The sequence below is a fragment of the Carcharodon carcharias genome, chromosome 14, assembly GCF_017639515.1.
Source record: "Carcharodon carcharias isolate sCarCar2 chromosome 14, sCarCar2.pri, whole genome shotgun sequence".
Lineage (NCBI taxonomy): Eukaryota > Metazoa > Chordata > Chondrichthyes > Lamniformes > Lamnidae > Carcharodon > Carcharodon carcharias.
The window spans coordinates 103,945,567-103,958,275 of NC_054480.1; the positions used below are offsets into that span (position 1 = coordinate 103,945,567).

The 12,709-nt window shown below is 42.1% G+C and overlaps 1 protein-coding gene across 12 annotated transcripts in view; it reads left to right on the forward strand.

Annotated features, from left to right (window-relative positions):
• The window catches only part of LOC121286838 (death-associated protein kinase 3-like), a 44,900-nt gene extending 35,305 nt beyond the window's left edge, over positions 1-9,595 (forward strand). For all 12 annotated transcript variants that reach the window (XM_041203919.1, XM_041203927.1, XM_041203924.1 and 9 more), the window contains 2 exons: positions 571-616; positions 5,141-9,595. In XM_041203919.1, coding sequence (XP_041059853.1) covers positions 571-616; positions 5,141-5,683 — 589 coding nt within the window. In that variant the 3' untranslated portion in view covers positions 5,684-9,595. The remainder of the gene's footprint in view (positions 1-570; positions 617-5,140) is intronic.
• Positions 9,596-12,709: the final 3,114 nt, after the last annotated feature.

Sequence of the window (12,709 nt, forward strand, 5' to 3'; positions counted from 1 at the left end):
ATTAAAAACAAAAAATGCTGGAAAAACGCAGCATATCTGGCAGCGTCTGTGGAGTGAGAAACAGAGTTAACGTAACGTTGAAGAAGAGTCATGTGGACTTGAATTATTAATTCTGTTTCTTCCTCCACAGATGCTGCCAGACATGCTGCATTTTTCCAGCATTTTTTGTTTTTATTTCAGATTTCCAGCATCCATAGTATTTTGCTTTCATCATTGAACACTTGGCTTAGTTCGAATCCAGAGATGCTGGTTGCTTAAATTCATCTCCATTACATGACTTTTATTAGTTGTCAGCTGTACCAATAGTTAGAATTCAGGCAAAACTTGACAGCCCTCTCACCTGGACTGAATCAAGCTTTGTGTCAACTAGTAAAGGTGGGGATTGACATTGCTGGTACAAATGAAAACACTGGTAGTACAACCTGACCCCCTGCACTTGACTGGCAGAGGAACCTTGATTGGGAAACAAGCTGTGAGTGAAGGAAAATGGGGGAGGAAAAAATTAAATGTGGAGACTTGACCGTTCAGCAATGGGCCTTTTGTAATTTCATACCATTTGCGTCCTTTTAGGAAAAGAATGACCATTGGTGACAGTCTAGAACATCCATGGATTAAGGTAACCTTATTTTATGCTGCCATTCTCCGTTCATCCAATAATTTCTTTTTAACGTTGCTGTGCCAACATTGGCTGTAGGGTGGTAGTCTGCTTCCCACATTGTGTTGTTTGTAACCAGCCACCATTAGGTGCTTATCATAGAAGCATGGAATCATTGATGTTTACAGAAGGATGCCATTTGGCCTGTTGTGTCCATGTTGGCTCTCTACAAGAGCAACTCCTAGTTCTCCGCACCCCCCTTACCCACAGCCCTGCAGATTTTTTTCTCTTCTGATAATTGTTGAATTCCCTTTAAGGCTTTGATTGACTCTGCCTCCACCACACTCTCAGGCAGTGCATTCCAGACCCCAGCCACAGTGTTTCTAAAAAAAAAAAGTTTTTCCTCATGTCGCCATTGCTTCTTTTGCCAATCATCTTAAATCACTGTCCTCTGATTCTTGATCCTTCAAGCACGGGGAACAGTTTCCCCTTATTTACTCTGTCCAGATCCCTCATGATTTTGAACATTTCTATCAAATCTCCTCTTAATCTTCTCCAAGGAGAACAGCACTAGCTTCTCCAATCTATCCATGTAACTGAAGTTCGTCACCCCAGAACCATTCTTGTGAATCTTTTCTGTACCTCCTCTAATACCTTCATATCCTTCCTAAAGTGTGGTGTCCAGAATTGGGACACAATATTCCAGTTGAGGCCGAAACAATATTCCATACAGGTTCCCTGCTTTTGTACTTTATATCTAAGTATACAAAGTCCAGGATCGTGTATGCTTTATTAACAACTTTATCAACCTGCCCTGTTACCTTAAATGATTTATGCACATATATCCCCAGATCCCTCTGTTCCTGCATCACTTTTAAAATTTTACCTTTATATTGCCTGTCCTCCTCCTTCCTAACAAAATGAATCATTTCACACTTCTCTGCATTAAATTGCAGCTGCCATTTGTCCACCCATTCCACCAGCCTGTCCATGTCCTCTTTAAGTCTATCACCATCCTCCTCACAGTTCACACTACTTTTTGTGTCACCTGAAATTGTGCCCTGACCACCTAAGTCTAGTCATTAATATATATCAAGAATAACAGGAGTTCTAACACTACTCCTGGGGAACTCCACTATATGCCTTCCTCCAGTCCAAAACCAACTGTTCACTATTAATCTGATTCCTGTCACTTAGCCAATTTTGTATCCACGTTGCTACTGTCCCTAATATTCCATGAGTTCTCACTTTTCTGACAAGCCTGTTACAGGCACTTCATTTAAATGCCTTTTGAAAGTCCATGTACACTACATCAATTGCATTACCCTCATCTACCCTCTCACCTACCTACCAATAAACTCAATTAAGTTAGTTAAGCAGAATTTGCCCTTAACAAATCCATGCTGATTTTCCTTAATTGATCCACATTTGTCCAAGTGACCTGTTAATTTTGTCTTTAATTATTGTTTTCTAAAGTATTTCCCACCACAGAGGTCAAACTGACTGGCTTGTAGTTGCTGGGCTTATCCTTGCACCTTTTCTTTTGAACATGGGTGTCACATTTGCAATTCTCAAGTCCTCTGATACTAACCCTGTATCTAAGGAGGAGTTGAAAGATTATGGCCAGTGCCTTTGCAATTTCTACCCTTGCTCCCCTGAGTATCCTTGGATGCATCCCATCCAGTCTGGTGACTTACAAACTTTATGTACAGTCAGCCCTTTTCTAATACCAGCTCTTTATCAATTTTTAGCCAACAAGAGTCTTAACGATCTCCTCTTTCACCATGTCTTGGGCGGCAGCATCTTCCTTAATAAAGACAGATGCAAAGTACTCAATTAGCACCCCAATCATGCCACCTGCCTCCTTGCATAAATGTCTCTTTCAATCCTTAATCGGCTTCAATCCTTTTACTGTCCTTCTACTATTTACATGCCTAAAGAAGACTTTTGGGTTCCCTTTGATCTTAGCTGCCAGCCTCTTCTAATACTCTTTCTTTGCTTTTTTTTTCACTTCTTTGCACCTCCGAGCGTTCTATAATCAGCTTGGTTCTCAATTGTATTATTTACCTGACATCTGTCATATGCATCTGTTTTCTGTTTTATCTTACTCACGTCACTTTTGTCATACAAGGACCGCTGGATTTGTTTGTCATACCTTTTTCCCTTGTGGCAATCTACCTTGACTGCACCACAACTATCTTCTCTGGTAGCCCATTGTAGCATTACAATTTTGTCTTCCAATCTTTGATTCCAATTTTCCTAGGCCTGATCTGTTCTTACCCTTGTGAAGTTGGCCCTTTCTTAATTAATTATTTTACTTTTGGTTGTTCCTTGTCCTTTTCCATTCCTGACCTAAACCTTATGCTTCTTTGGTCACTGTCCCCTAAATGTTCCCCTGCGAGCATTTGATCCACTTGACCCACCTCATTCCCCAGAACCAGATCTAGCAGCACCTCCTTCCTCGTTAAGCCAGAAACTTTGGGACCATCGAATTCAGCCATTTTAATTTAGTTTCCGACCTCCACCTCCACAGAGATATATTTGAAATACAGCAACAGCAAGAGAGCAGACTTAGTATTGACGCTGACAGAGAGGGATATGTGTGTGCCTGTGCAATATGCTGATTTGTGGCCTTATCGAACGTGGTGTCAGAGAGTGAGCTGTTGGGTGAGGAGGGAGGGATTGAACACGCCATGTAGACATTGCATCACAGGGATAGTTCTGAGATTGCCTGTGGTTTGGAGTGCAAGGCAGCTGGGTGGGTGGGACATCCCTGAGTTAGGCAGCACACAGCACAGTTTGCAAGCTCTCTGAAGAGGTACAACAGTGCAACTTTATTTCGTCTTTTCCTCCTGCTGTTGGAGGTCAAATTAGAACTGATTTACAAGTCACTTGGAAGACAAAATACTCGTTCATGTCTGAAAATTGAACAGTTTTCATCATGGTTGGTTGATTTGCAGCATGAGTTTCATGTTCACACCACAAGTTGAAAATCTACCCGAATGTATCATAATTTATATCAGTTATAAGAACTTACTTTTCCAGTTTCTGAAAAACTAATATGCTCCTGAAACTTTGTTTGTCATTAAAACCTTCATTTCAGTTTAGATACAGTTCACCTATCTAACTACAATTTGTGATTATATGAAAAATGTACTGCAACAACCTACATTTATATAGTGACTTTAATGTAATGAAACATCCCAAGGCACTTCACAGGAGCATTATAAAACAAAGTCACATGAGGTATTAGATCAGATGGCTTAAAGCTTGGTCAGAGAGGCTGGTTTTAAGAAGTGCCTTAAAGAAGGTAGGCGAGGTAGAGATATAGAGATGTAAGAACAGAATTCTAGAGCTTGGGGTTGAGACAACTGAAGGCATGGCCACCACTGGTGGAGCAATTATAATTGTGAACACACATGGTGTTAGAATTTGAGGAGTGCAGATCTTGGAGAGTTGTAAAGTTGGAGGAGGAGGAGATTAGAAGTAGGGAGGGGCGAGGCATGGAGGGATTTGAAAATAAGATGAAAATTTTAAAGTGGAGGCATTGCTTAACCAGGAGCCAGTATAGTTCAATGAGCACAGGGGTGATGGGTGAGCAAGACTTGGTGATTAAGGATATGGGCAATAGGGCTTTGAATGAACTCAAGTTTACAGAGGATAGAATGTGGGAGGCCAGCCAGGTGTATGTTAAAATAGTCAAATCCAGAGGTAATAAAGGCATGGATTAGGGTTTTGCAGCTGAAGAGCTGAGGTAAAGATGAGGATGGGCAATGTTACAGAGATAGAAGTAAACGATCTTACTCATTATGCAGATATGTAGTTGGGAGCTCATCTTGGCTGGCTTCAAATCAGAAAAGCCTGGTTCAGCCACCAAGAGGGATGAAATTGGTGGCTAGGGAATGGAGTTTATCACTGGGACAGAATTGGTTCACAGTCTTGATGGTAATAGAAGGTAAACAAAGAGAAAACTAATGTTTCTGCCCACTTGAAGTCTAATAATTCCACCCATTTAAAATGGCTTAGAAGCTTTTGCATTCAATGTACATCATAAAAAGTGCTATAATTACATGATTTCTTGTCAGAAAAAAAATTCACACCTTTTTTCTGGGACCATTTTAACCCTGGGCTAATGTCTCCCCGCCGGCCCCCTGTGTGAACCGCTCCATCTTTGCTCAAGTAATGTGATTCATCCTGTAGCACCATATTGTGCAGGTGTGATGAACATAAAGCTTTAAGGCTCGTAGGGTAGTAGGAGGTTACAGAGTAAGGGAGGGAACCATGTTGGACTTGAGCATGGGGTGATGACTGAATAGGATTTGGTATGAATTAAAATACTGGCATCTTAAGTTTATATAGAGTGCTAGGTTGGAGGCCAGCCAGGAGAGCACTGGAGTAGTCAACACTTGAGGTATATATGTATGTATGCAGAGTATGCCAGGTTGGTTCAGTGCTGTTGAATATATTACCTGCTGTAGCGTAGGTCTTGTTTAACTCAAAAATGAGCAGAATTAATCTTATTCCTTTTATCTCCACCCTCTAAAGGTGATCAAGAGGAGAAACGTAAGACGTGAAGATAACGGCAAGAAGCCAGAGCGTCGTAGACTGAAGACAACACGCCTCAAGGAGTACACAATCAAGTCACATTCGAGCATGCCTCCAAACAATACCTATGTCAACTTTGAGAGATTCTCAAAAGTCCTGGAAGAAATCAATGCAGTGGATGAAAGCATTCAAGAGCTGGTGAGAAATAAGAAGTCCTTCAAGGAGGACATTGATGCACTCGTTTCCATTTATGATGAGAAGGAATCCTGGTACAAGGAAGAAAATGATAGCATCAGCCAGGATCTTGGGCACATTAAGAATGAAATGCGAAAAACAGAAACCATGAGAAAACAGGCGCAAGATGAAGTCAAATCAACAATGCTGTCCACCAACATCCTGAAACGGAAGTACACAAAGCTTGAAAACCGTTACGATGCACTGGCTGCAGAACTGAAATGGGTTGAGGAGCTCTTGAAGTCCGTAGAGCAGGAGAGAATGCAAGGAGGCGTTGACGATTGTAGCCGACTTGGAGGGATGCGCTAGGTACCATTTTGTTAAAGAATTTTAAGAAACCATGTTAATCAGTTGATTAATTTGAAGCCAGCCAAATTGGGCAAGATGGCTTCCCGGTTTCTTCAGCCATTGTCCATACAGCTCAATTTTCAAAACCAACTCCATTTTATTTCAGTTATGTATCTAGGTTTAGGTTTATTGCCAAATATGAATGACATTCCAGTTTGAAAACACCATGAAAGGATGGTAACCTCCCAGTGGATTATCCGTTCCACAAGCTGCATGCTGCTGTTGGCATTGTCTCTGCTGCTGTTGTTTCTCTGGCGAATGTTGCTTATTTCCAATCACCAGAGGCTGTTGTGATTCCAGGGGGCATTGCCATGCTTAATTTGGGGACCTCAGTATGTGGACATAGGTGGGGGTTCAGTTGCTATGCAGGACATTCTTCCCTTTGCTATGGACAACTTCTACATCATCACCGCCACTCCCCCTGTCCTCCCATCCTCTCAACTTATCATTTACCTTTTGGGATTACTGCTGACTTGTGGGAGACCCTGTCTTGTGACAACCAAAATGGAGCAGGTTCATTTGGGAAGGCAGCGTACAGACCGAGAGACTTCATCGGAAACATGCTGAGGTGCAGTTGAAGCATTAGGGAGAGCACATAAACCTCCAACTACCCATCTACTCATCCCTTCATGCACCAACTTTCCAGCATGTGGCAGGGTGTGCAGAGCGCACATTGGATTATCAGCCATCTCAGTACCCATTGCACTGGAGTGAAAACGAGTCATCCTTGATCCTGAGGGACTACCTAAGACGAAGATTGGGATTAGATTGTAGACTAACACATTCCTGTCACTTAAAGGAAAATGTTATTCTGTTTTCAGCACTGCGAGTATTTGGTTCTTTTGATGTAGGGAACACAGGTGTGTATCTATCTGATCTAAATGGGTAACTGGGTTTTCCCATTGGGTCTGAGGCTTGTCAAATTTAGCCATTTCCCAGTAATCGGAGAGTAATCCACTTAATTTGAAATATTTGATTATAAAAACAGATATGAGAATATTCTATATTTAATGAGTTCTGAAATTTCATCAATTGTTTTAAAATAACTCCTACCATATCTGCAATTACAGCTGTAAAAGCAGTGTAGTTAATAGAACTGAAATATGATCAAATGTGCTGTCCTTTAACCCAGCTTGCTGAAGGAGAATTTCCTTATCTAATAATGTCAGTCTGCTCAGTTGCCCTTGTCTTACACATGGTTAAATAGATCACTATTCCAGTTCAGAGAGTAAAACTTTAGAAATTGTCATTTAACTCATTGTTATCTCCATGATTGCAGCTTGGTGTCACGGATGTAGGAGGAGAAAGCACAAATGTACGAATTGCACTTCAGATCACCAGATTAGTTTGTTTTTGAAGATTGGGGTCCGGGGGGGGTTGCGCGCGGTGGTAAATCTCAAATGTTTCCCCTGTATTTAAATTGTAAATTCAGCTCCGGCCCTCCGTGAAGGGTCCTAACACAAATCTAGCAGGCAGCTTTTCTCCATTTCTTTTAAAATTGAGAAATGACACCATAATATGAGCTCAGGATTTGGGTTTATATAGACGTTATGGCCCATTTGTAACCTACAGGAAGTTCTACTGAATCTCTGATTTGATTTAGATGCTGTAATGAGGGTATGCAGTTGAAGTTCAGGAAGAATGAGATTGAATCTAGCTGTGAAATGCTTCTGTTTGTTTTAAAGGCTGCACATTGGCATCATGGAATCATTTATGTTAGATATTCGCATACTTATGAATACTCTTCTTGTATTTTAGGTAGAAAGAGATATAAATATAATTGCCTTTATACTAGTAGAAGTTGTGTATGACAGAATTAACACTATTGTGATGCCTTGCTCGCTGAAACTGGGCCTTAATACCTCAAACTGAGTCTTTGAACGGACATCTGAGCAAAGTGAATATCTGATTTCAGGCTGAAACAATCATCTCATTTGTCCTGTTAATGAACATTCTATAGATTACTGAACCAGACTCAATATCTCCTACAAAATGACTATTAAGGACCCTAAATTACTTCTGTAATTCCTTTTTACTTTTAAGCCTAGTAGCAAAAAGTTTAACTTAGCAAAATCAGTCATCCATCACCTATCGACAGATCTATTCAGTAAACTGAAACCTTGTTGGGATTGCAGCTCCTGGCATTCTCCAGGACCTGACTGACACCTTGGGTTCAACTGTGGCTGCTCCTGTTCCCTGAAATCCTGCCAACACCCCCGGGCCCCAGCAAAGGTAGTTAGGGATATGTAAAATGACCACTGGCTCTTCAGGAAGTAACTATAATGTCCCCTGTATAATGGGCATGGGCTTTAATTAGAGGATTTTCTTGCACTAGTTGAAGATGTATATTGGAAGTTCATGGATGCAGTTTTCCTCTTTACGAGATGAGTGTTCAGTTTGTGACAGGTTTCCATATCAATAACTTGGCTAAAGTTTTCTGATAAGGACCTGAGTTAGAATTACCTCACTGTAAATAGAACCTGAGGTTTATTATGACAAGCTGTCACACACCAGCAGGTCCAATGCAAGCAGAAAAAGCTACTGCATAAATTTCTCTAACTATCAAGGGTAACATGGCTTGCTCCTGCCTCTTTGTCCTCTCCTTCCACCCCCCACCCCCCTCACCCCCTGTACAATTATAACTATGGAACCTCAGCGGACATTCACATCTTTATTTTCATACAACAATCATAGACTTAATATTTGAATTTTATTAACTGCTGAAATAGCACAAACTGATTTTGGCTCATTTTTGTTTTGTTTGAACTTATTTGCTGTTTGTTCATACAAGTTTATTAATAATGGTAACAAGGGTTTATTTCATTCAATACATATTGTATTTATCAACATAGAAACAAGCTGTTTGACCCTGCAGGTCCCTGCTGGTGTTTATACTACACACAAACCTTCTTCCAACTTCATGTAATCCTATCAACATATCCTGTATTCCTTTTCCCCCCTCATGCACTTATCTAGCTTTCCTTTAATGCTTTTTTGCCTCAACCACTCCACATGGTAGTGAATTCCACTTGCTAAACATAGAAACTGAGCTTCTAACCAAAAGAAATATAAGTCTTGTTGGGTTGTATTTCTATTTGTAAAAACAGCAGGTGAGGGAAAAATTGAAAGATAATATATGCAGGTGCTGCAGTAAGGCCAGGTTATAACTTGGGTCTGCTCTTCCTATTTTAATTCCAGAATTGAAAACACTACAAATGGGTGTGTGGTCCCCACTATTGGAGGAGAAGCAATCACCTGCATCGGGATCAAGCACCAACGGTGTTTGGCTGCTTGTTGCAGGCTGGGTTCCCTCTGTGTTATTGCCTCCTGTACATTGGGATGGTGCAACTAAACTCACCAACATATTATTTAAAGGAGCACTGAAATTCTATAAGAGAAATCATTTTGAATTACATTAAAACTGTACTTAAGCTATAAACACGTCCAGCACTCACTTAACACAAAGTTAGAAATATTGAGATGAATAATGAATGAAATGCACCAATTATATGTTTTGTTGTGTGCTTGAGGTGGGGAGTAGATGATTCGGGTCTGGCTTGTATTTATCAAGTATTTAGGTTTGAACTAAACATCACTGTGGTTCAGCTCTGGTTTGCTCGTGCTTTTAGTGAATGTTTTCTGTGCTACCACACCTTTATATGTAAGGTGTACATATTAAAAACATTTTCCCAAGGTACATTTTTCTTTTTTGCAAACTTCATAGCGTGGTATTTAACTGTCTTCATACACTAATGTAATATGGTATTATGAGAGAAAAGTATTGACATTTTATAACCATGATGTTTAAAGTGATCAATAAGGTCTGTGTGATACTTTAACACTGAACATTTATAATAAACTTCTCAAATGAAAGAAAATGGTATTTTTATCTATGATGGATCTGTATGGGTGTCTGCGTACCAATGCTTTAAATGTCATTGGTCTACAGTAGGTATTCTTGATTTCAGCATTAATGGTCCCTCCTGTAAGTTGACTGTGCATCCCCTACAGTCTGCCTAATGTCTGGTTGTAAAGACTAACCTGGATCTTATAGCACTAAATCCCTCTTGCATTCACTGGACCATGATCTTGCATTTGTTCCCCTGGCTTTCTGGAAGGTGTACTGATGAACATTCTAGCGAGAAGAAGACAACCGTGGATCAACAAACTGATGTATTTTGCATGAAACAAGAATGAACAGAATATAGATTTTGACAGAGATAAACCTATCATAAATGCGGTAACTATAGAGGAATCTCCCTGCTGTCAGCCACAGGGAAGATCATCACAAGAATCCTCCTCAATTGCCCCAAAGTTCAAGAGTCGGGGGGCAGAGGTGAGTATGGTGGCTATTACTAAGGAGAAGGTGCTAGGAAAACTGAAAGGTCTGAAGGTGGATAAATCACCTGGACTAGATGGATTACGCCCCAGAGTTCTGAAGGAGATAGCTGAAGAGATAGTGGAGGTGTTAGTGGTGATCTTTCAGGAATCACTGCAGTCAGGAAGGGTCCCAGAGGACTGGAAAATCGCTAATGTAACCCCCCTGTTTAAGAAGGGAGTGAGGCAAAAGACGGGAAATTACAGGCCGATTAGCCTGATGTCGGTTGTTGGTAAGATTTTAGAGTCCATTATTAAGGATGAGATTTCAGAATACTTGGAAGTGCATGGTAAAATTGGGCAAAGTCAGCATGGTTTCATCAAGGGGAGGTCATGCCTGACAAATCTGTTAGAATTCTTTGAGGAGGTAACGAGTAGGTTAGACAAAGGAGAGCCAATGGATGTTATCTACTTGGACTTCCAGAAGGCCTTTGACAAGGTGCCGCACAGGAGGCTGCTCAGTAAGATAAGAGCCCATGGTGTTAGAGGCAAGGTACTAGCATGGATAGAAGATTGGCTGTCTGGCAGGAGGCATAGAGTGGGGATAAGGAGGTCCTTCTCAGGGTGACGGCTGGTGACTAGTGGAGTTCCGCAGGGGTCAGTGTTGGGACCACAACTTTTCACTTTATACATTAATGATCTAGATGGAGGAACTGAGGGCAATCTGGCTAAGTTTGCAGATGATACAAAGATAGGTGGAGGGACAGGTAGTATTGTGGAGGCTGCCGAAGGATTTGGACAGGTTAGGAGAATGGGCAAAGAAGTGGCAGATGGAATACAATGTGGGGAAGTGTGAGGTCATGCACTTTGGTAGGAAGAATAGAGGCATAGACTATTTTCTAAATGGGCAGAGAATTCAGATATCTGGAGTGCAAAGGGACTTGGGAGTCCTAGTCCAGGATTCTGTTAAGGTTAACTTGCAGGTTGAGTCGGTAGGAAGGCAAATGCAGTGTTGGCATTTATTTCGAGAGGACTAGAATATAAAAGCAGGGATGTGCTGCTGAGGCTTTATAAGGCTCTGGTCAGACCACATTTAGAGTATTGTGAGCAATTTTGGGCCCCGTACCTCAGGAAGGATGTGCTGGCCCTGGAGAGGGTCCAGCGGAGGTTCATGAGAACGATCCCAGGAATGAAAGGCTTAACATATGAGGAAAGTTTGAGGACTCTGGGTCTATACTCGATGGAGTTTAGAAGGATAAGGGGGGATCTGATTGAAACTTACAGAATACTGAAAGGCCTGGATAGAATGGATGTGGGGAAGATGTTTCCATTAGTAGGAGAGACTAGGACCCAAGGGCACAGCCTCAGTAAAGGGAAGACCTCTTAGAACAGAGATGAGGAGAAACTTCTTTAGCTAGAGAGTGGTGAATCTATGGAATTCATTGCCACAGAAGGCTGTCGAGGCCAGGTCATTGAGTGTATTTAAGACCAAGATAGGTTCTTGATTGGTAAGGGGATCAAAGGTTACGGGGAGAAGGCGGAAGAATGGGGTTGAGAAACTTATCAGCCATGATTGAATGATCGATGGGCCGAATGGCCTAATTTCTGCTCCTAGGTCTTATGCCTTCTCCCTGTGGCTGCAGAGCTCCTCCCAGAGTTGCAAAGCAGATTCTGCCCACTAAGGGACACAATAGACATGATCTTTACAGTATAGCAACTGTAAGAGAAATGCAGGGAACAGCACCAACCCTTATACATGGCCTTCCTTGGCATCACAAAAGCCTTCAACACTGTCAATCACAAAGGATTATGGAGTACCCTCCGTTTCGGCTGACCCCAAAAGTTTGTCACCATCCTCTGCTTGCTGCATGGTGATATGCTGGCCGTGATCCTGACCAATGGATCCATCACAGACCCAATCCATGTTCGGGCAGGTGACGAGCAACGCTGTCTCATCGCACCGATACTCTTAATTTTCCTTGCTGCAATGCTCCATCTCACCCTCAGCAAGCTGCCTGCTGGGGTGGAGCTGAACCATAGAACAAACATGAAACTGTTCAACCAGTTATCAAAATCCATAACGAGACCTTGGAAGCCTGTTGTCAACAAGAGCAGACATCAACGACAAGGTTCAACACCACCTTCAGTGTGCTAGCACAGCCTTTGGCCACCTGAGGAAGAGAGTGTTTGAAGACCAGGACATCAAACCTGGCACCCGGCTTATGGTCTACAGAGCAGTAGTGATACCCGCCCTCCTAAAGACTCAGAGACGTGGACTACGTACAGCAGGCACCTCAAAGCTCTGGAGAAGTACCACCAGTGCTGCCTCCGCAAGATCCTGCAAATCCATTGGCAGGATAGGCGCACCAACCTCGGTGTTCTTGTTCAGGCCAACATCCCCAGCATCGCAGCATTGACCACTCTCGAACAGCCCCGCCGCATCGTCTGCATGCCTGGCACAAGACTCCCAAAACAAGTGCTCTACTCAGAGCTTTGATAGGGCAAGTGAGCCCCAGGAGGGCAGAGGAAATGCTCAAAGTTCACTCTCAAAGCCTCCTTAAAAAAATGAAACGTCCCCACCGACATCAGGTGGTCTTGGTTCAGGGATTCCTAGAAGTGGAGGGAAAGCATCCGGGAAGGAGCTGAACACCTACACTTTCATCACCAAGG